We start from the raw sequence: 19,871 nt of genomic DNA, 5'->3' as shown, positions 1-19,871 counted from the left end.
GTCTAAGATAGGCCTTTTCACAATTTGGCATCACAGAAGCAAATCCTAACTAACTTTAGGAATCCTGTCTTATCTGATTTCATCATATTTCATCTCAGGTGAGGAAAATCTAAATACTCAATCCAACATCACTTATCAACTTCTGTGTCTGTTACCTGGCAACAGATGCTAATTTTCTCATCTTGCTGTGCTACACAGCTTTGGTTTTCCTTATTTAAACATGCTAAAACATAGAAAAAATGGATGGCAGATGCGTTAGAGGTTTTGGTAACATCTGTAGAGAAATCCAAAGATGTTCTTTTTCGGAAATTTACAACCACACTAATTAAATAAAAGAAAGAGAGTGGGCTAAAAAAGCTGGCACTCAGATGGGCTAAAAAAGCAACTACCTGGTAGAAAAGTGAAAGTTAGGACAGCTTAAAAATTATACTCAAGTTAGGAGAGTTTGTATTTGTGTATCTAAAGTAAGGATTAGAACATTGATTTAATCTGTAACGACTTTTTTCCTAAATCAGGTCCTAATGACTACTTCCATGGTTACCATACAGCTAAGATTGGATCTGCAAGTTAGTTAGATGATGTGGCAGGTTCCCAAACCTTTTTTAGGTATGTGACCCTTTAAATAGGACCAATATCTCGTCCCCTGAGCTTTAAGAAGACTGATGATCTCTTCTTTCCAGTTTTCACAATATAAAAAGATGATGAAATTCTTTCTTTCCTATTTCTTATTTCCTACCAAAATGTAGTCATTGTCTGTTAGACACAGTTTTAAAAACAGTTGCTGTTGCACAAAGGTGTTTTTTTTTTATGGTCATGTTTCCTTTAGGTTACCTGTCTGTCTCCACCTACAACTCACAAATGAAAGCAGCACATGAGCCCGTTTTCTTGTTCAGCGGGTTAGTTTCTCCCAGTCTACCTCCTTTCTCCTCGGGTCCATCAGCAGGTGAAGTCAAAGCCTGCTGCAACGTGTTAAGACCTGCTCTCTCAACTGCTGTGGACACAGGAAAGAGAGAAAAAAAGCAGTAAATGTAGTGTGAGTGTTTGAGTTCAGTAGGAAAATCTTAAACTTAAGCTTTTACTGATTTTTCCAAATCCTATATTTTTTTTCTGCACTCAATGAATATGAATAATGAAATGTTTTTTTTATTGTTCACTCAGGAGAATATCAATCAAACAGGTGTTGGTTTATTCTTTTTAAGAACAGTGTTCATCTGGTTTTGCTTTAACCTACGTATACTAAAGTATGGATTCAGTGTAAAACATGTAGACAGTTATGTGGTCTCTCTCTTTGAAACAACATCTAGAAATATAGAAAAATGAATGAAAATAGTCCTGTGAAATCCTTCTTACTCAGGCTGCAAGTAACCATTAATCATTTTTCAATTAACTTTTTACTAATTTAGTCCTTAAAATGCGATAAAATAGTGGAAAACACCCAGAAAGATTCTTCAAATTGCTTATTTTGTCTGGCAAACGACCCTAAAACAAAAAATCCAATTTAAAATTAAACAGATTCTTATTTTCAGGTGATTTTACACTAATGAAAACACTTACGAATATTATATTTGATTTCTACCACATTCTGCCAATAGATCCTTTTACACACTGGACCTTTAAATATAATATCTCATGTTTGGAACAGTTTCAACCAGTATTACAATAAAACAGAATAATAATAAAGCTTGAGCCAAAGAATATTTAGAACTCTTCTCTAATACATGACTTAGTTTAGTAGATTATCAAAAGAATTGATGATTAATTGTCTGTTAATGACTAATTAGGGAATAAATTAGGGATCAAAAAATGTCTTGATATTGTATCTGACTGTGTCAATAACTACCATGATATTACATGGCTGATTATTTTATTTGATCATTTTTATTTGATTTTATAAAAAGCAGCAGTGCATCGTAATTTAAGCTTTCATAGCCAAAGATCTTAGTTCAGGTTGGCTACTTTTATTTTATTTTTTTGAAGAAGGAAAGCAGAAGCACTTTAAGTACAAATAAGATTTTTTTAAGCCATCAGTGTTATTTAATATTGCAATAACTATCGTACTGTGGACTTTTTAGCCTGGCCTTGAGTTTTTGGTGACATCCCTTACATGAATTGTTTCAGAATTAATTGCTATTTCCACTGCCGATCAGATCAAACTGACCTTCGTTACATTTTGTCTGGTTGAGTTTTGCCTGCTGTGGGTCCAGAGAGAGAAAAGGTTAAACTCAGTTTGACCTCTGAGGAGAAGAAAGTGTTTCGATCTTCACTAAAAAGGGTCATAACTGCACCGGGTGTTGTGAGTAAGTATAGGAGGTGTTGGGTGGGGGGGGTGGAGGGGGTTATTTATAGCAGTCAGTGAGGTCACCAACAACAGACAACCTCAATGAGCTTTATTCAGTCTATAGTTTACACCCCCGCCTCACACACACACCCTCACAAACGCATATATACGACACACACACACACAGAGGGGTGACCTCTGAGGGAAGCTCATGGGAAACGTGAGAACTGCTCATCCATACTAATGAGGACACTAAATCAGGGAGAACGTAAAAAACACGCAGCCAGAGAAATATTGGGAGTATTTTTGGAGTCCATGCTGGAGGGGTTATTTATAGAAACTGGGTTATTATGACCAAAAACACTCAGGAAGATGATGCAAAATATAACACGTGTCTCCGAAGATCACTGTGTTCAGTCTGGATGGAAATCTGTGATTTTTGTGTCTGTCTGGTTTCACTGCCTGTAAGGATGCAACCAAATACAAATACATTGTTCAGGAAAGCACAAATAATCAGTAGAAACAGATAGTTGTTCTGTCTGAATGTGCTTGTTATTATTCAGGAAAGAAATATTTCCAAAATGTAACGCAATCATATTCAGAGTACTACTTTTTAATTTTATCTAAGTACATTTTTACACAAGTCCTTACACACACCCACAAGTCCGTAAAAAAAATAGAAAACGTACAGTATGAGCATGTGGAAATATATATCATAAATGATTATATGCCAATATTAAATCAACTTCATGCTTTAAAGGTACAATAATTGCCAATCAATATTAGGGTTGGAAAATACAACACATGCTTGTTTTAACGTGACTTCCAGTATAAACCACAGCCACGTACAGTCATGTATCTGAATACAGATACAAAGACGCATCATCTTGTTGCTTGAAATTAACTTTTTTATCACGTTCCTAAAACTCACAAGGTGGAGCGCAAACATCGTCCCACTGCAGCCACACTGACGAGGCTGCCTGCAGACGGCATCGGTTGATGCTGCTCATCTCAAAATGCCAGAAAATCAGCCCGATTAATCGGTCTATCACTTGTCTACACCGTTACATTTCAGCTGTAAATGTTGTACTTTTTACTCCGTTACATTTACTTGTTCACAGCTGTGGTTACTAGTTACATTTTACACGTAAAACACATGATCAGTTGTTAAAATGTTATAATTAATTAAAATACATTTTTAAAATTAGTTCCAATGTAACAAAATAAAATCAGTATCAGTAATATTCAAATACTATACATAATATACATCATTGAACACTCTGAATGGGAACAATTTGCATAATCAGCACTGATTTTACTTTTTACTGATACTTTTACATACATTTTGTTGCTAATACTTAAATACTTCTACATTGTTGCACAATTCAATGCACAGAATTGAGCAACAATGTTTTTTTCACTTCTGCCAACGCGGTTGTTTTCAGTGCTGTTTGTTTGTCAGTTTATCAGCAGGTTTATCAAAATAAATAAATAAAACACGATTTTCATGAAACGTGTATGAAGCGTGCAGCATGGACCAAAGAAGGACCATGTACATTTTGGGCGGATGCACAAATTAATGTTCCCTTTCATTAACACTGTGAGACGGAGCGTTTTGGTCTTGGCAGAGGTCTGCATTCTGAGTTTACCATTAAATTTAAGTTTAATAATGTGTTATTTTTTTATGCAAAAACTTCTGTGGTTCGGTACAAATTTTAGGTGCATTTAATGTCACTTTATAGTTTTACTCCACTACATCATCAGCAACAATACACATATAATATATAAGAGTGTTACACTCACAGACCTGTTCTGAATTGATACTCTGGGGATTTTTACTTGTAATAGAGTATTTTAAATTATACTGCTGATGCTTTTACTTAAGGAACAATCCGAATACTTCTTCCACCACTGGATTTTTGTGTCCTACATTCCTAAAATGGTTTAATTTTGTAGGCTACTTGATGATGCAGCCTAAAAATAGGTGACCATTTGTGAGGCCGAGGCTCAGCTTCACTATTAACCCAAAACTTTATCATGTAAATCCATGAAAAAAAAAAAATTAAAAAAGAATCACCGCTCTTATGTTTTAGGTTTCTCTTGCCTATAGTTGATTTTTATGCAGAGTTTGGAAAAGCTGTATTCCAGATGAGAGAAGTCAAGGAATTTGACAAATGGGTAACTTTCCAGGAATATAGCAGAGTGTGGTTTCCAACTTGTTTTAGATTTATTACATACATATTACATGTTGTTTTGCCAAATTGCGGCGCAGAGCAGACTTTTAAGGAACATGAACATCAACAAACCGAGAGGGAATAAAGTGCTGAGGTCATGGAAGAGCTGTGACACAGTAGTGGAAAAACATGGAGAAGTTATTGAATTATACATCACATAATCTCGTTTTCATGTTGCTGCCCAGCCTTTTCAGTCCTGGAGATTAAGACACAAGAGTCACAAAGACAGACGAAGCTCAGAGTCTGACGTTAAATATTATTTATTGTGGATGAAAAACAGATCAACACTTTTCACTCGCACCGTCAGCTCCAGCAGGTTCGGAGCCGAAGGTGTTTACAGTTTCATGTCAGGACACGTCTGTCCTGTCAGTCTCGGTTTCTCTCACTCTCTCTCTCACACACACACACACAGAAACATGAGCTCATTCATTTATTAAATCACTCATACAGGCAGTCAATCATTCAGCCGACTGAAAATGTGATAATCTCGGTCACAGGCAGTCAGTTAAACAATCTGGAGGGCCGGTGAAGTCTGAAAGACTAAACAAACTGTCCAACTGATCCAAAAATGTACAACACAGATAAGTACAGCTGAAACTAATGCCCTGAAATGTTAAAAATATATTTTTGATCAAATTATTTCACATCTGTTACATGAAAAATAAAGCTCAGTCAGTCACTTTGGGTTACGTTTGATTTGCATACAGACAGTCTAAAAGTTTTTGGGGTGCTGGGTGGGAACTTCAGCTCCCACAATCCCGAGCATATTACAGGAAGCTTGAGAGGCATCAAAGAGTAGCAAAATGTGAGGAGTTACTGTTGGCAGGAAGTGTTTATTACATAAAAACCCTAATCTTGTTTTCGCATATATAATGTGAGGAAACTGGCAGAGAGAACTGGCAGCGAACAAGAAACTTTGCTGATTCAATCTTTGGTTCAAAAGGTGGAAAATTACTCTTTCTTTAAATGGAGTCTGGTGGCTTTGATGAGAGCAATAAAACAGCTGTTTCTGGTTAAACAAAAAAGATCTTACTCTTTTAAAAACGTCTGCAGGGAGCCTTCCCTTTATGTCAGACACTTAGAACAACAATCTGCGCCTGTCGGGGGCAAAACAAGCGCTTTTATTGGGCGTACAGTTCCCAACAAGGAGTGTACTGTAGCCAAACTAGAGGACAAGAAAACGTGAAAATAGGGTCCAGGTTAAAAAGTAATAAAGTTACTCTGTCTAATTGTGTCTCTGTTTACATGATTTTTCATTATGTGTGTACATCTATCAAAATGCAATAAATAATTGACCCTTCCAGGGCTCAGCAAGGATTGTCCACTTGCCTGGGGCAAGTAAAATGCCATGCCGGGCATGTAAACCGCTTGCCCAACTGGGAAAGTGGTAAAAAGAACTAAACAATTAAAATATTTTGATAATCAATACAAAATCAAAATGCTGTTTTCAGCTACTCAAATACGGAGACGTCCTGCTTTTTTTGTTGATTAACACTGAAAACCTTCCAGTATTAGACTGAAAAGGATTTATTTAAAGACATCCCATGGACTTTAAAAACTGATGGACATTTTTCACTATTGCAGCCCTGGATTAAATACGACAGTTAACTATAATCTTTGCTGGCAGCTCAGTTGGTAGAACATTCGCTCCATGTTCTGAGGCTGTAAGTTCTCTGCAGCGGCCGTGGATTCAACTCTTGCCTGTGGCTGCCTGTCATCTTCCCCACTTTCTTTCTCCCTCTTTCCTGTCATATCTTCTGCTGTTCTGTCTCATAAAGACATACAAGCCCCCTCAAAAATCTTCAGTCTTTCTTATTTAATAACTACTAATAAAACAAGTTGTTGGGGGCAAGAAAAAACTGACTCCTCTGCCTGGCAAAAAATGAATTAAAGTTGAACCCTGCCTTCCTACGTCTGGTTGAATAAGCTTGGTACCTGGGTCAACTTTCTCCTTTTAACCTTTTACTCCATCAACTATCAGATGTCACTAGCTAGCTAAAAATTGATGTACATTAGCGAGATTGTTGGCCAGCATTTTGCTACAGAGCAAAGCACAAGTCAACTAGCTAGCTAACAATTGATTTAGATAAGCTAGCCAGTTAGCTAGCATTTTGCTAAGATGTGAATATATATTACGCTGCTTTTATAGATTCCCCAGCAAAATCTTTTAACCATAATGTTTTTTATGAAGCAGTGAGCATATTTAAGTACAAGAAACAAGAAAGGTGATACACACTTCCAGAGCCCATTCTTCCACACACTTTGCTGCTCTGCTGCTACACTGACCCTGTTGAAGCAAACAGTCTTATGTTCTCTCATACACGTGCACACGCACACACACAGACAAACACACACACACACACACACACACACAGACAAACACACACACAGTCCCACTGCAGTACCGAGATACACAGAGAGGCCTGGACAACCTGAGCTGCTGTCATACCAGCACCCCCAGCACTAAACTCGTCCAGGTTTCAGACACCTGGACCAGACTGGGACTCCAACTTTCCAGCCTGCATCGCCTCAGCCAGAGGGGGGGCGGGGGGGTTAATACAGCAGGAAACTGTCCCATTAAAGCTTATCGTCTCAGCAGGGCCTGACCACACTCACGTACACATGAACACTCAAACCGAATGGATAAATGTCAAAAATCAAATCAAAGCAATAAATACTAAGCACACAGTGCCGAAACTTAAAACGTAACAACTCGCTTCTCATCTTTTTCACTTCCTTTTGTTTTTCCTAAACGTATTCTCGTCCCGTATCTCCATCCTGAAACTTTCCTGCACTTTCATCCTTCACAAATGTTCTAAACTCATCTTTCCGTCTCTTCGCGGTGTCCCTCTCACTTACTCGACCCTCTCGCACCTTGAAAAACGCAGAGCATGCACACGCACACACAGGCTACAGTACAAATCAGTAGGTTTCAGATTCCTCTTTTTAGCTAGGCATGATCAAATCAAAACAAAAGTAAAACCACAGTGACAAGACACACACAGAATCACAGCTATACATCAGTAGGGACCCAGCGGTCATTTGGTGTCCAGCATCGTGATTGGTTGATTGGCAGTGGAGCCCTAATCCCCACTGGCTAACGATGAATATAAGAAGATATACTTCAATCCCAGCAGGGTCAGTCTTCTTTGGCCGTGATGAATCATCACTCTGCCTGAGGAGAGACAGACAGAACAGTCAGACAGCTAATCACAAGTTCACTTTTTTATGTTCTGTCAAACAGGATCAAAGCAACAGTTTGACATTTTCAGAAAAACACTTATTCACTTTATTGATGTGAGTTAGATGAGAATAAAACCACTCTTGTGTCTGCATTAGGGAAGTAAACAGCTAACCATTAAACTGTTAACCACCAAGAATATTTTGGACCAGTTACACTTGCTGGTCCGTTGGTTAATTTGCATACACACACACTGTGCTAACAACTGTGCTAGCTAGCAGTCTGAGGTAAAAAATGAAGCTTGGTGCAGAAATATTTCCTCAAGAAAGGCGATAAAGTCAAAAGAAACTTGTGTGATGACCCCTAAGTTAAAAAATTGCCCTAAATGTTTTTAGGCATTTTTTTACAATGAAATTGCAGGAACAAATGAAAATTGCAAAAGATAGTTGGTATTTCCTTTGTGTACTTCATTAAATTCAAAAGCAACCTGTTCCAGGGAGAATTAAACTCTGTTCTGAGTGTTTTAAATTACCTTACCAAAAGGGCCCTGGGATTACAAAAAGTTAACAAAATATACTTTTTTTGTAGATGAAGAACCCGGGGGGCACAAAATCATGAAACGAAAGTGCACAGACCATTAATAAATCTTGTGTTCTTTTGCTATGCTAAAATAAAATATAAATGCAAATAACTGTGAGTAATAAACACTGAGTTGGTTCAGTGAGGCCTACAGGTACAATGTTTATGTGGAGGACTCTTGGGAAGCAAGAGTTTGAACGAAATTGCAACCTCTCACAGAATTCACGGGGATCGGTTGAATTTGCAATATATTGCAAACATGGTACTGTGTCTCCTGGAGAGACTCTATGCTGTTTCACATTAAGAAAAAGCACCCAGCTGCCATGATACCGTCGCTGCTGGCCAGAGGGGGGAAAGTGTGACACGCGCTGGTGCAGGGTTATCAATGAGGGACTTATATGTTGCCAATCAGTGTGGACGAGGACAAGGACGAGGGATTCAAAGAGACTGTTCGGTATCTTGAGTCTGAGTATCTTATCCCATGGAGAGTCAGTGTAACTAAAATACACAAAAAAATACTGAGGAGGAGGAAGATGATGATGATGAGCTAAAAATCAAGCTAGCCGGAGCAGACAGGCTTCTTCTGACCACTGACTGCTGGACAGCTCTCACAGACCAGCGCTACATCACAAATATCACTTCATCAGTCCTGGGTGACACAGTCCAGTGTGGTCGTCACTCTCACTAACAGCCTGTCTGTCCACCGTCTATGTCTGCATCAGCCACTCCGTGTCACCGAGAAGCTGACTAGTGAGGTTGAGACAGGCAGACAACAGGTCCCTCTTGTTTTTAATCATATTTTGACTTTTTTCTTAAAAATCAACCAATTAGTTACCAATTAATGGCTGATGGGCTACTAAAATTTAACCAAACCTAACATCCATATTTTGTATAGTAAATATGAAGCTGGATCCAGCCGCTTGTTAGCTTAGCTTAGCATAAAGACTGGAAACAGAGGGATAGAGCTAGCCTGGCTCTGTCCAGATGTTAAAAAAATCTGCCTATCAAGCACTTCTAAACTTCATTAATGAACACGATGATAATTACGACAATGTCCTGTTTTTGGTTTGGTTTTTGTACAACTTAAACAAATTACTACTGTATCCTGGCTTTATGCTCAGATAAACTAACTGGCTGCTCGTTATGGCTTCATATTTACCTAAGAGACTTTACAATGGCATCAGTTTTCTCATCTGACTCATGGGAAGAAAGGGAATAAGCACATTTCTCTAAATTTCCTTAATTGTCAGCAGGTTATCACTGCTACAAAACACCATGCATTATTTCAAAGCTGGTATAAATACTTTCTTGTGACTGATTAAGTTTTTTTCTCTGATTTTGATTTGATTTTATGACACAAATAACTCCTGTGCTCTAATAAAGAAAATAATACTTAAAAAAATTAAAATATTTTGTGATTCTAATTTTAAATTTCTAATATCAAGGGGAAAAAAACACTTATTAGATTTTTTTCCTGTCCCTGGTTGACACTGTAATGTAATGCTTACTTTGAGCATGAACTGAAATAAAACATCACAAAATGTTTTAAAAGCGGATCAGGAGGAAATAATAAGAAGCCTTTTGGAGGCCTGTGCAAACAAGTTCAAACACATAAACAAGTTGCTGCTTTGAGTCATCAAATAATTCACAGTTTTTTCCCATAAAACATGAAGGCAGTCTTTTTGCTCTAAAGCAGAAATGTTTCTAATAAATTCATCTGCTGACTGATTTATGATTAAATAAAGAAAAGGTGAGAAATAGTCTCACCTTTGGACCACCCTTTGAGCAGCGTGCTAAAAAAAAATCTGTCTCATACTAACTGAAACTAAATAATTTCAGTACTTTTTTGTTGAGTTGAGTTTTTATCATCAACACAAAGCAACACAAAAAAAACACTTACTGTTTTTGTTTGTCCTGCGATCATTTTAACCTGCTGAAGAGAGAAAGAAGGTTTTGTTAGCAGTTACAGGACGAGTTGCAGCTAAAACAAGTGCTACAGGTTTCTGCCAGAAACTGTAACAAGAACCAGACCAGGTCTGAGCATAGAAACATAAAACGTGAATGTACTTGGCAGGTGTTACACAAATTGACTAACTCCAGTGAAAAAACTACATTGTGGACAGTATTTTACCTTCAGACTTAATGACTTAACTGTGAACAGTGGGGCTGAACCCTGGGGTCCTGCCTGTCTGGCTGGCTGGCTGACTGGCTGCTCGGGGGTCGGTGGGTTAGTACTGCAGGTTAGTATTCTAATAAGGGTCTAGTCCAGGAAGCAGTTTCACCACTTTGTCTCCGCAGGCGGTCCTCTTGTAAAGAGGAGGGGCTCCATAAAGCATGGCTAATGAGATGGCATGTTAATGAAGCTTGCTGCAGTACAGACGGGAGCACCTGGAGAGTAAGTGGAGTCGAACAGAGGCTGTGCACGTGATCGCACGGACACAGACAGACGTGCGGGAAAAGCCTCAAGAAAACATGCATTTACTGTAGCAGCTCATGATGATGACCAGAGGGACTCAGCAGTATATTCATTTTTATTCACAATTAGCTAACTTATATATTCCACCTATGACTGAGGTTTCTCTGCAGACAGTGTTGTAGTCACCAGTACAGAGTGCTGCAGAAATGAGTCTTCAATCCCAGAAATGATTTAGGATTTTTGCATCTCCAGCTCCCTTGTCTCAAACTTGATGAGTTCTTGCTTATATGTATGAAATGGTTAACACAAGCTTAAGAGGTTTTCACGTTTTCAAGCATGAAACTTTTACGTGTCTTAAAAAGGCGGTTGCTGACAAGTGACTAAATGAGACCACAGAGGTTGTCGGGGACATTAAAAAACATAATGCTGAACACTAGTCACTCAGCGGCGGTGACACTGAAGTCATGTGGCTGTGGTGTAGTTCGTTTATAGACCAATGTTAGCTTTTTACTTCTGGTGACTTCATTTACGCTTTGAAAATTATAAACTTTTGTTTGCCTATAGAGCTTTTATGTGCATTAATCCAAAATCCAATGCAAAACTCCAACTGGCTTTTTGTTGACAGAACCAGAGTAATGCTCCCTGGACCCTCATCAGCACTCTATTTACTTATGATAAATTCATTTTATATATATTAATAATTACCAAGGGAGGTTTTATGAAGTCTGGACCAATATTTTAATGTACATAATGAAAAAGAAACATAAAGGATTGAAAATATTCCTACCTTTTTATTTGTAAAAGTGCTTTGCACACTCTTTTTTCTTCTCTTTCTTTATTTAATAATATGTTTTCTTTTGGATCACGTAGAGCAGTCATTCCAAACATCTGGCTCGTGACCCACAGGTGGCTCACAGAAGATTTTATTTGGGTTGCCAAATAAATAAAAGACTACAGAAGAAATTCTGCAGATTTAAGATTTATATCTGCAGTTCACCTTTAATAAAACAAGTAGGTATTGTTTTACTTAGGAGAGTAGAAAAGAAGAGCCTTTTAATTCGTTCTAAATGCACTTATTTTGCTTCATTTATGAAGGGCGAAAATGCTAAAATGTTCTATATCGTTTTACTGATTAGAGTAAATTTTAAAAATGTAGACTGTTAACTCAGCCTACATGCATTTATTTCTCATTCATTAAGCATTTAACGTTTTTTTTTTTTCAATAACTCAAGTCAGTAAAGTCATAATATAAGGTCAAGCAGAAATGGCAGTAAAATGGTCAGGCATGTTTATTTATGCACAACTTAACTCTTCCCAAGATTTACTAATTAAGTCTTACTGTACTGGGATGAGATGGTTTGTGGTTTTTAAAAAGTCTGTCCCCAGAAAAAAGAAAAAAAAGTTTGGGACTCACAAGTCTAGAGCCAAGATCTGCTATTTGTTGTGTTTGCTTTGTCAATTGTTTTTCTTTGACTTACTGTAATGAATTGTTTTATGCTGCATTACATTGTCTATAAAATAAAAAAAACTCAATAAAAATACTTGAATCATAAAATATATAACCAGCTTTTAAATTATAATGCATTACCATACACACACACACACACACACACACACACACACACACACACACGCACACACGCATGCATGCACACACACACACACACACACACACACACACAGGTGTTTTCAGTTACGTGGCTGATTGGAGTTGGAGTTGTGTGAAGCCCCACTGGGATTTACACCACTAAGAACAATCAAGTTATAACTTGTCCTGAAACTAAACTAACAGGATAAGAGAGATCCTCAAGTCCTGAAAATGTCTATTCTTGATCTTGTTTCCTGAGATAATAACCTGTTCACACAAAATGTTACGTTCAGGGCCTTGAGGGCACCATGATTTAACACTCTGAAATGGACGTGTCTGCAAAATGAGCACTTGCTGGTAAAACTGTTTTCTTTTACGCAAGAAGAAGAGCTTCAAAAATCTAAGGATCTAAAAACTTGGAGGAAGTTCTTTAATAGTTTTAGTCCTATTTGTTCACAATGCTGGCTTCACGATTTCAACAGAAGGTCTGTTCCTGTCAACAACTGAAAGAAATTTTTCACCCTCAATTTCTGTGCTTTCAGTATCAAATGTGATTTTCCATGAATAATAGTTCACGTGGCAAAAGAGATTAAAAATTGGTTGCAGTTATTAGTAGCAGGCCTACGGCCTTTTATGTAAAATTTGTCAGAAAATATATATATATACTTTATTCCTTTATTATGCTATTTAATTGTTTGGGGTTGATTTTCCACAATAAAAGACAGAAATTTAAGACAGATTATTAGCATCTGGCTCTGAAGCCTGTTAATTCAGCAGCACTGATATCAATCTCAAGCCGCCCATGTTAGTCCCAGTGCAAAGGTTAGGAGTTATAATGATAATGTTAATGAGCGAGTAAAGAGGGGATAATAATTCAGTACGATAATGTGAGATACTGAGGAGATTAACTAACCTCTGTCCTTCCCGTTCAGCAATCTCTCCTCTTCCTCTCGAACATCATCTGTCAAAAAAAAAAGACGGTGAAGACGCGTCAGACAAAAACTTAACTACTGTCTGAAGATTTATTATGAGCTTTTATAAAGAAAACATTAAAAAAATGAACCTTTTCTTTTGTTTTTTGACCATTTTTAGCCCCAAAACTGACAGGCAGCAGACCGAATGTTTGTTTTTGTTTGTGAAATGTGTGTTTGTGTTTACCCGAGTGGAGCTCTTTGACCAGCGAGGACACGGTGTTGGTGATGGAGTCGGCTGCTACCAGAAGGTCGTTCCTCAGGTTTCTTCTCGGTCCTGTGAAAGAGAGACGTGACAAAAATAAAACAATGATCACTTTAGGATAAGATTTAAACTAATTAGACGGTTTAGTAGTAACTAAAGACTAAAAGTGTTAATTTTTGGATTTTTGTGATATGTGATCGTTCACTTTATGAGCTTTAAGTGACGGTTTTACACTGTCTGCGTAATAACTCATCACTTTTATAATTAAGTCCCCGTCTTTCCCCTTTCTTACACATCATGACACATTTTTCTCAGGAGTACCTCTGGAGCAGAGCAGAATTCATTAAACACAGTAAAGCTTTGAGCAGCTGGAGCGCAGCTTTCCTACCACCTTTTAAGCCCTTTGAGGCAAACTTGTGATTTGAGATTTTGGGTGTATGAATAAAAAAATTTGGCTTGATTTGACTCAGCGTTCCACACCAATCTTTTGAGGATCTGTTCTTGTTAAACTTAACATTTTGTTATGACACAGATTTCCTTGACAAATGGGAACTTTCTCAAACAATTTGTTCCTGTCAAGTGGTTGATATTACAGGCTTAAGGTTTTACAGTGCACCATGAACTGTTAATAAGGTGAGACTAATCTGAAACACTGGCTGGAAATTACAGTGAGATCGTGTCTGTAGCCGAGCCGAGAGTCAATGAAAACATGTGGTAAACACAGCTGGAATTGTGAAACATCAATGGTTTTACAGATAAAAATTAAAATACCAATAAATTTATTCTGAGGGTTGGCGTAAGAGCTTTTATCTGCAAACCTGAAACATGGAGCTTCATTTAAATTCACTTTTTGAAAAGCAGTTAACACTTTTCCAACTGATGCCCCACACATAAAGGGATAGTTCAGAATATTTAAAGTGTTTTTTTTTTTTTTTTTTTTTTTTTTTAAGATTATTTTTTGGGCTTTTTGCCTTTAATCATAGGACAACTGAAGACATGACAGGAAAGGAGGCAGAGAGAAAAAGGGGATGACATGCAGCAAATGGGCCACAATTGAGAGTCAAACCAGCCGCTGCTGCAGAAGACAACAGCCTCAGTATATGGGGCGCACGACCTACCAACTGAGCTATAGGGGCGCCCCTACTGTGGGGTTTTAATAGGCACTTATCCATAGTCAAGTGTATTACCTCCATATGCCGCTGACATGCCCCCAGTTTGGAGAAGTAGCAATGAACTGCTGTGGACAGGGTCAGCAGCAAAAAAAAAAAATCTCTATCAGCTTTAGGATATGCTATATTTAGAATATTTTAACTGCTTTACTTTGCTGTCAGACAGAGTTTTCTGATGGGAAACCACAGTTATTAAATCCAAAAAGAAACATCTGTCCTGTGTGTCTCAAAGAGGTGAAAAAGGGACAAATGATGAGACATTTATTGTGTTTTGTCTCAGAGCCATCAGATCTGCATTACACTTTATTTGCAAGACAAATCGGTGTTTTCTGCCTTACTGTGAGTTTCAGACTTACCTTGAGCGAACGCTTCCTGTACGTCACCGCCCACCCCAGAGAGCGAATCTTGAGGAGGGTACATATGAGCCTGGGGAGACGCGGCGCCCACAGAGCGGACGGTTGACGGGCTCGGTCGAGAAGGAGAGGCGTGCGAAGAGCCAGCCGCCTGCGCCTGAGACATGGATTTGTAAGGGTTATTACACATCAGTGTCATCATTTATGACTTTCAGAAACATCTAACTTGTCATATTTGCAGCAGCTGACATCATCCACAAAATGTAGTAAAAGTTCTCGTTACTGCTGGAACAAGAGGAGCCATTATTTAAGTCCCGATTTGGAAAAATGAAGCAGTTTCCTTATTGCTTGTAAAGTTACTTTGACATGAGAGGCTGGTTTCAGGCCAGACTAAAATGCCGATGTAAACTGTTTTAACTCAAAGCAACTTGCACAGATTTATCTTAAAATAGTTGTAGATTTAGCCTGCCTTCAAAGAGGCAGGTTTAATTTATGCTTAGTCCTGTTCATGTGCGCAAGCACACACCTATAGTTGTTTATTGAATTGTATTGTTTATTGTCACTGATGCAAAAATGGTACTAAGATCTCAAATTCCCTGAATTGACTCTCTGCACAGTTGCACTGTTGCTTATAGTGCTGAGATTGAGAAAAAAAAAATCATTATGGATTTTTAAAGAGCATTTTTTAGATGATGATTTTTAGCCTTTTGTCTTAATTAAACATCAGAGAGAAAAACCAACATGCAGCAGAGGGCCACAGGCTGGGATCAAACCCCCTACCCCCTGCCCCTTAAAGGGATACTTCACCCAAAAATCTAAATTCAGTCATTATCTGCTCATGCTCCACCCTTCATGCTGACTCAAGGCCGGGTTAAGGTTTTTAGTCCACAAAACAGTGCTGGAGTTTCACAGGAAAACACCTCCATACTGCTCGTCTGGTGTAATCCAAGTCTCCTAAAGCCCTGACATGCCCTTCCCTTGCGTGCGCGCACACTCACACCACACACAGCCAGTTCAGACGGTGTCCACACACACAAGCGTGGCTCCATGGTGAGGATCTACAGTGAAGATTTAGGTTAAAAACATTTTGTAAATGGTGTCTTGCAAGTCAACTTGGCATGTTGGGTCTTTAGGAGACTTAGATTACACCAGACGAGCAGAATGGAGGCATTTACCTGTGAAACTCCAACAGTGTTTTGTGGACTAAAAAACTAAACTCCAACTTCAATCAAAGAGCCACTAATTAACTTACTCAGGGAGTCCAAAGTCTCTGACTAACTAAGCTAAATTTCAGCCACACTCATGAAAGCTACTTAAATGTTTTAGTTTAACTGGTACAGATTAAGGCCTACTCCTGGATGAATCTGAGTCATGTCTGTGAAACCAGCCCTTAAAGTTTCTGCATGACAGAATTTAGTGTTAAATCTCACATTTACACCACTGTGACCCAACATAAGGGGGGATAAACTTACTGCCTGTCGCTGCTCCTCATCCTACGGGGCCACAACATGGACAGTCGGAAAGAAATGGGGAGGAAAAGGATGGAAAAGAAGAGGTCAGATAACAGTCAGAGCCAGAAGAGGTGAAATTATGAAGGCGGAAACAGCACAGGGAAAAGTCAGGCTTGTTACTGTGAGGACAGACGCGAGGAGGTGTGAAGCAGAAGGGAAACTTTGCCCTCTAGTGTGTGAAAATACACCATGCTGAGAACAATAAGCAATCCGTGTGTGTGTGTGTGTGTGTGTCACCTTGAGCAGCTTCATCAGTCCCTCCAGCTGCACCATCAGCTCCCTCCTGCTCTCTTGCAGAGACGACATCCTCTGCTCCAGCTCATCTTTCCTTTGTCTGCAACACACACACACACACCAACCCTTCGTGAATACCACATAACAGAGTGTCAGGAGGCAGAAATAAAAAGAATCCAAGGACTCGCAGGAGGCAGGAGACACAGTTAACATGAAAGAATGAGAGGTTACAAAAGGACAAGAGTAAAGACAGGCAACAGGACAGAAAGCTGAAAACTCTGGCTCAGGCTGTTGTTGCAGCCTTAAAGAACTGATCTCACAGCAGCTTTTGTAAAAAAAAACTGCAATGCATGTTGCAATGTTTTAAGGCGGTACTTAAGTGAAAATTGCAAAAGAAAGTTGGGATTTTTTTTTAATAATTCATCAAAATCAAAGGCAACTTGTTCCAGGGAGAATAAAAACACACTCTGAGTGTTTTAAGGAACTTCACTAAAAAGGCTGAGGACAAAATATGCATTATTTGTAGATGAAAACCCACATCTGGGGGCAAAAAAATTATAAAATTTAAGTGTACAGGGCATTAATAAATGTCAATAACAACGACAAATGTTGTGTTCTTTTCGGTACCCGTGATACAATAAAATATAAATGCAAAAAACTGTGAATAATAAAGTTGGTTCATTGAGACGTACATGTGTGATGTTTGTGTGGGGGACTCGTGGGAAGCAACAATGATTGGTCAAATTTGCAGAAAAACTGCAGAGTTTGGACAAAATTGCAGGGTTGCACAGAATTCCCTGGGATTGGTTGAATTTGCGTGAATTGTTCACAACTTCCTGGAGGGACTGATTATTTAAAAATCTGGTGAAAATTACTGTTTCTTTGCCCTGATGCCATTTTGGAAGTAAAGTTTATTATCAAACTGAAAAATATCCCGCCACCATTACATGTCTAAGTGTTTGATAAACACATTGGAGGGATCATTGCATATTCAGTCAATATGTCAATGTCTGATTTTTTTTTTTTTTAAATTGGTTTTCCTGTGCAGGCAGAAGTGTAAAGTTATCTTGGGTCAACGCTAACACACTCCAGGTACTCTTATAGATACTGCTTATCAATCCAGTACTTCAAAGGTATTCTTACTGGTTATTTTTTTAAAATCCAGTGTGTAAGATTTAGTGGAAGAATATAACATTCATTCAAGTATGTTTTCATTAGTGTATAACTTGAAAATAAGACATTTATATCTATTATGGATGCACAATATTTCCTGCTTTTCATGGCCGATACTAATCAAATAACCAATGTTTTCACAGTTTTGTATTTTAAGGAGAAGTTGTAGTGTAGTTTATGCAATTATGAGTGTAAGACAGCGACTTTCACTTCACATTTTTTGAAAGATTGCTAGTTTTTTTGGCCCTTACGTGAAAAAGACTTGGTGCACTTGTGGCAAAGAGCATTGTCAGTAAGTGTAACCAGACTTTTGGACGCTTATTTCCCTCAAACATTGTCACTATGATCAGGGTTTCTGTGCGAGCATGTGAGAGAGAGCCAGAGAGAGAGACTGACTCCTGCCTGTGCATTTACACAGACAAATGTCTTAATCTTATTGTACATTAGAAACCGAGCTGGTGCATTAAAAGTGCAAGATAACATTTACGCAGCCTAAATGAACAGGAAATCTTTTTTCATCTTAAATACCAAGAGCAGAACCACTTTAAAAGTGGTTAACTGTGAGCTGCAAACCTGAATGGTCATTATCTGGGTGCATGAAAATGGTTTAAATGGCTGCAATTGAAAATATTAAGTTAACAGCATAGGATTCAAGGTTATCTAAAGAAGAGAAGTAAATTATCTCAACAAAACCTTACTGATTGGTAAAACTTTTTCAAAAGAGTCGGAGTTGGATTCAGAACTCAAAAATCTATTGAAGCAAGTTGCCTTGAAATTTTGAAGTTTTCTCAGCGTTCTGTTGGATGATGTTCATGAGTGAATAAAACATACTTGGGAAAGTACTAAAACTCTTCACTCTCTCTTACACGTATGCAGACACTTGTCAATTCCCCTGGTTAGTGAAATAAGAGACTGATGCACTCAAATAGGTTTCTGAGCACAAGTTCATCCTTGAGAGACTCTCGGGAGATCGCTGCTCCTAAACTGAAGAGGACATGTGAGAGCAAGAAAAAATGCAAATCACAGAGCAATTGTATGGAAACATGGTTGGTTGGAGATCAACAGAGAGGGAACACAAGGTCAGGAATCCTTCACATTTTCCTGTGTGACTCTTTTGTTTCAGAGTTGGAAGAGGGAACATGAGAGCGTCATGAGCATCTGAGGCAGACCACAAAACCTTGAAACCAAACTTTTAAACCGTGAAAGCAGACCCAAGACTGGTGTATACTGGTTTCTCAGATGGCAGAAGCAGCAGGGATGTTCATCATACAGACCACAAAGGCTTTCTTTCAAAGTATTTGAGGAGAGCAAATTGATCCAAACTGCATTCAAATGATAAATTCGTCAATGAGCTGGCAGCACAAGACGCTGTCAGATTTAAGAGCCAGCACATGTAAATAACATTTACAACGGAGTAACAAACATATAGAGGTGTTTACAATCTTTTTTCCCCAAACAGTATGTGGTCTGGATGGAACATTAGAGCAGCTATTCTCTTTCCTGCTTGGCTCCCCTTCACATGGTAGGGTAAATGAGTAAATAAACAAGTAAAACAAGAGTCTGAGTCACACAGTAACTCCAGATTTGAGTCATTATGATCCCAAAATAAAGCTTCAACAGCAGAGTGACAAAGACTTCAAAATAGCCATTTTAAATATATCATTTTAAGCATTTTACAAGAGGTTTTCTTCATCAAAAATGCAAAGATTTAAATGAGGAGATGATCAAGATATAGATATATCTGAGAAACCACTAGCTATTGAACTGTCCTGCAGATACACACAGACACTGTAGAGGCTGGAAGCTTCATATCACTCTCATAAGGCAGGGAAGGATGTGATGGAAGTGCAAGTTGCATGAGGTTACACCATCAGACAACTCCAGATAGCAGCATTACTGATAATGACAATAATTTACACACTGGATAAATATTTACACTATCTGTCGATGAGATATGAAGAAGGAGGGAAGAACTGGTG

General features: G+C 38.3%; 1 protein-coding gene across 6 annotated transcripts in view; it reads right to left on the bottom strand.

The window, feature by feature from the left end:
• Positions 1-6,675: 6,675 nt before the first annotated feature.
• The window catches only part of LOC146314723 (dystrobrevin beta-like), a 44,066-nt gene continuing 30,870 nt past the window's right edge, over positions 6,676-19,871 (bottom strand). For 2 of the 6 annotated variants that reach the window (XM_084737695.1, XM_084737694.1), the window contains exons 16-22: positions 16,723-16,819; positions 16,447-16,467; positions 14,978-15,131; positions 13,435-13,524; positions 13,190-13,237; positions 10,173-10,205; positions 6,676-7,687 (exon numbers count right to left, since the gene is read on the bottom strand). In XM_084737695.1, coding sequence (XP_084593821.1) covers positions 10,198-10,205; positions 13,190-13,237; positions 13,435-13,524; positions 14,978-15,131; positions 16,447-16,467; positions 16,723-16,819 — 418 coding nt within the window. In that variant the 3' untranslated portion in view covers positions 6,676-7,687; positions 10,173-10,197. Of the gene's footprint in view, positions 7,688-10,172; positions 10,206-13,184; positions 13,238-13,434; positions 13,525-14,977; positions 15,132-16,446; positions 16,468-16,722; positions 16,820-19,871 lie in introns of those variants that run through there. The other 4 variants (XM_084737696.1, XM_084737699.1, XM_084737698.1 and 1 more) reach the window with 4 other exon arrangements.

This window comes from Lutjanus erythropterus, chromosome 15, assembly GCF_056507025.1.
Source record: "Lutjanus erythropterus isolate fLutEry1 chromosome 15, fLutEry1.hap2, whole genome shotgun sequence".
NCBI lineage: Eukaryota > Metazoa > Chordata > Actinopteri > Lutjaniformes > Lutjanidae > Lutjanus > Lutjanus erythropterus.
The sequence above is the reverse complement of the archived record's forward strand: the minus strand, read 5'-3'. Positions and strand labels throughout refer to the sequence as shown.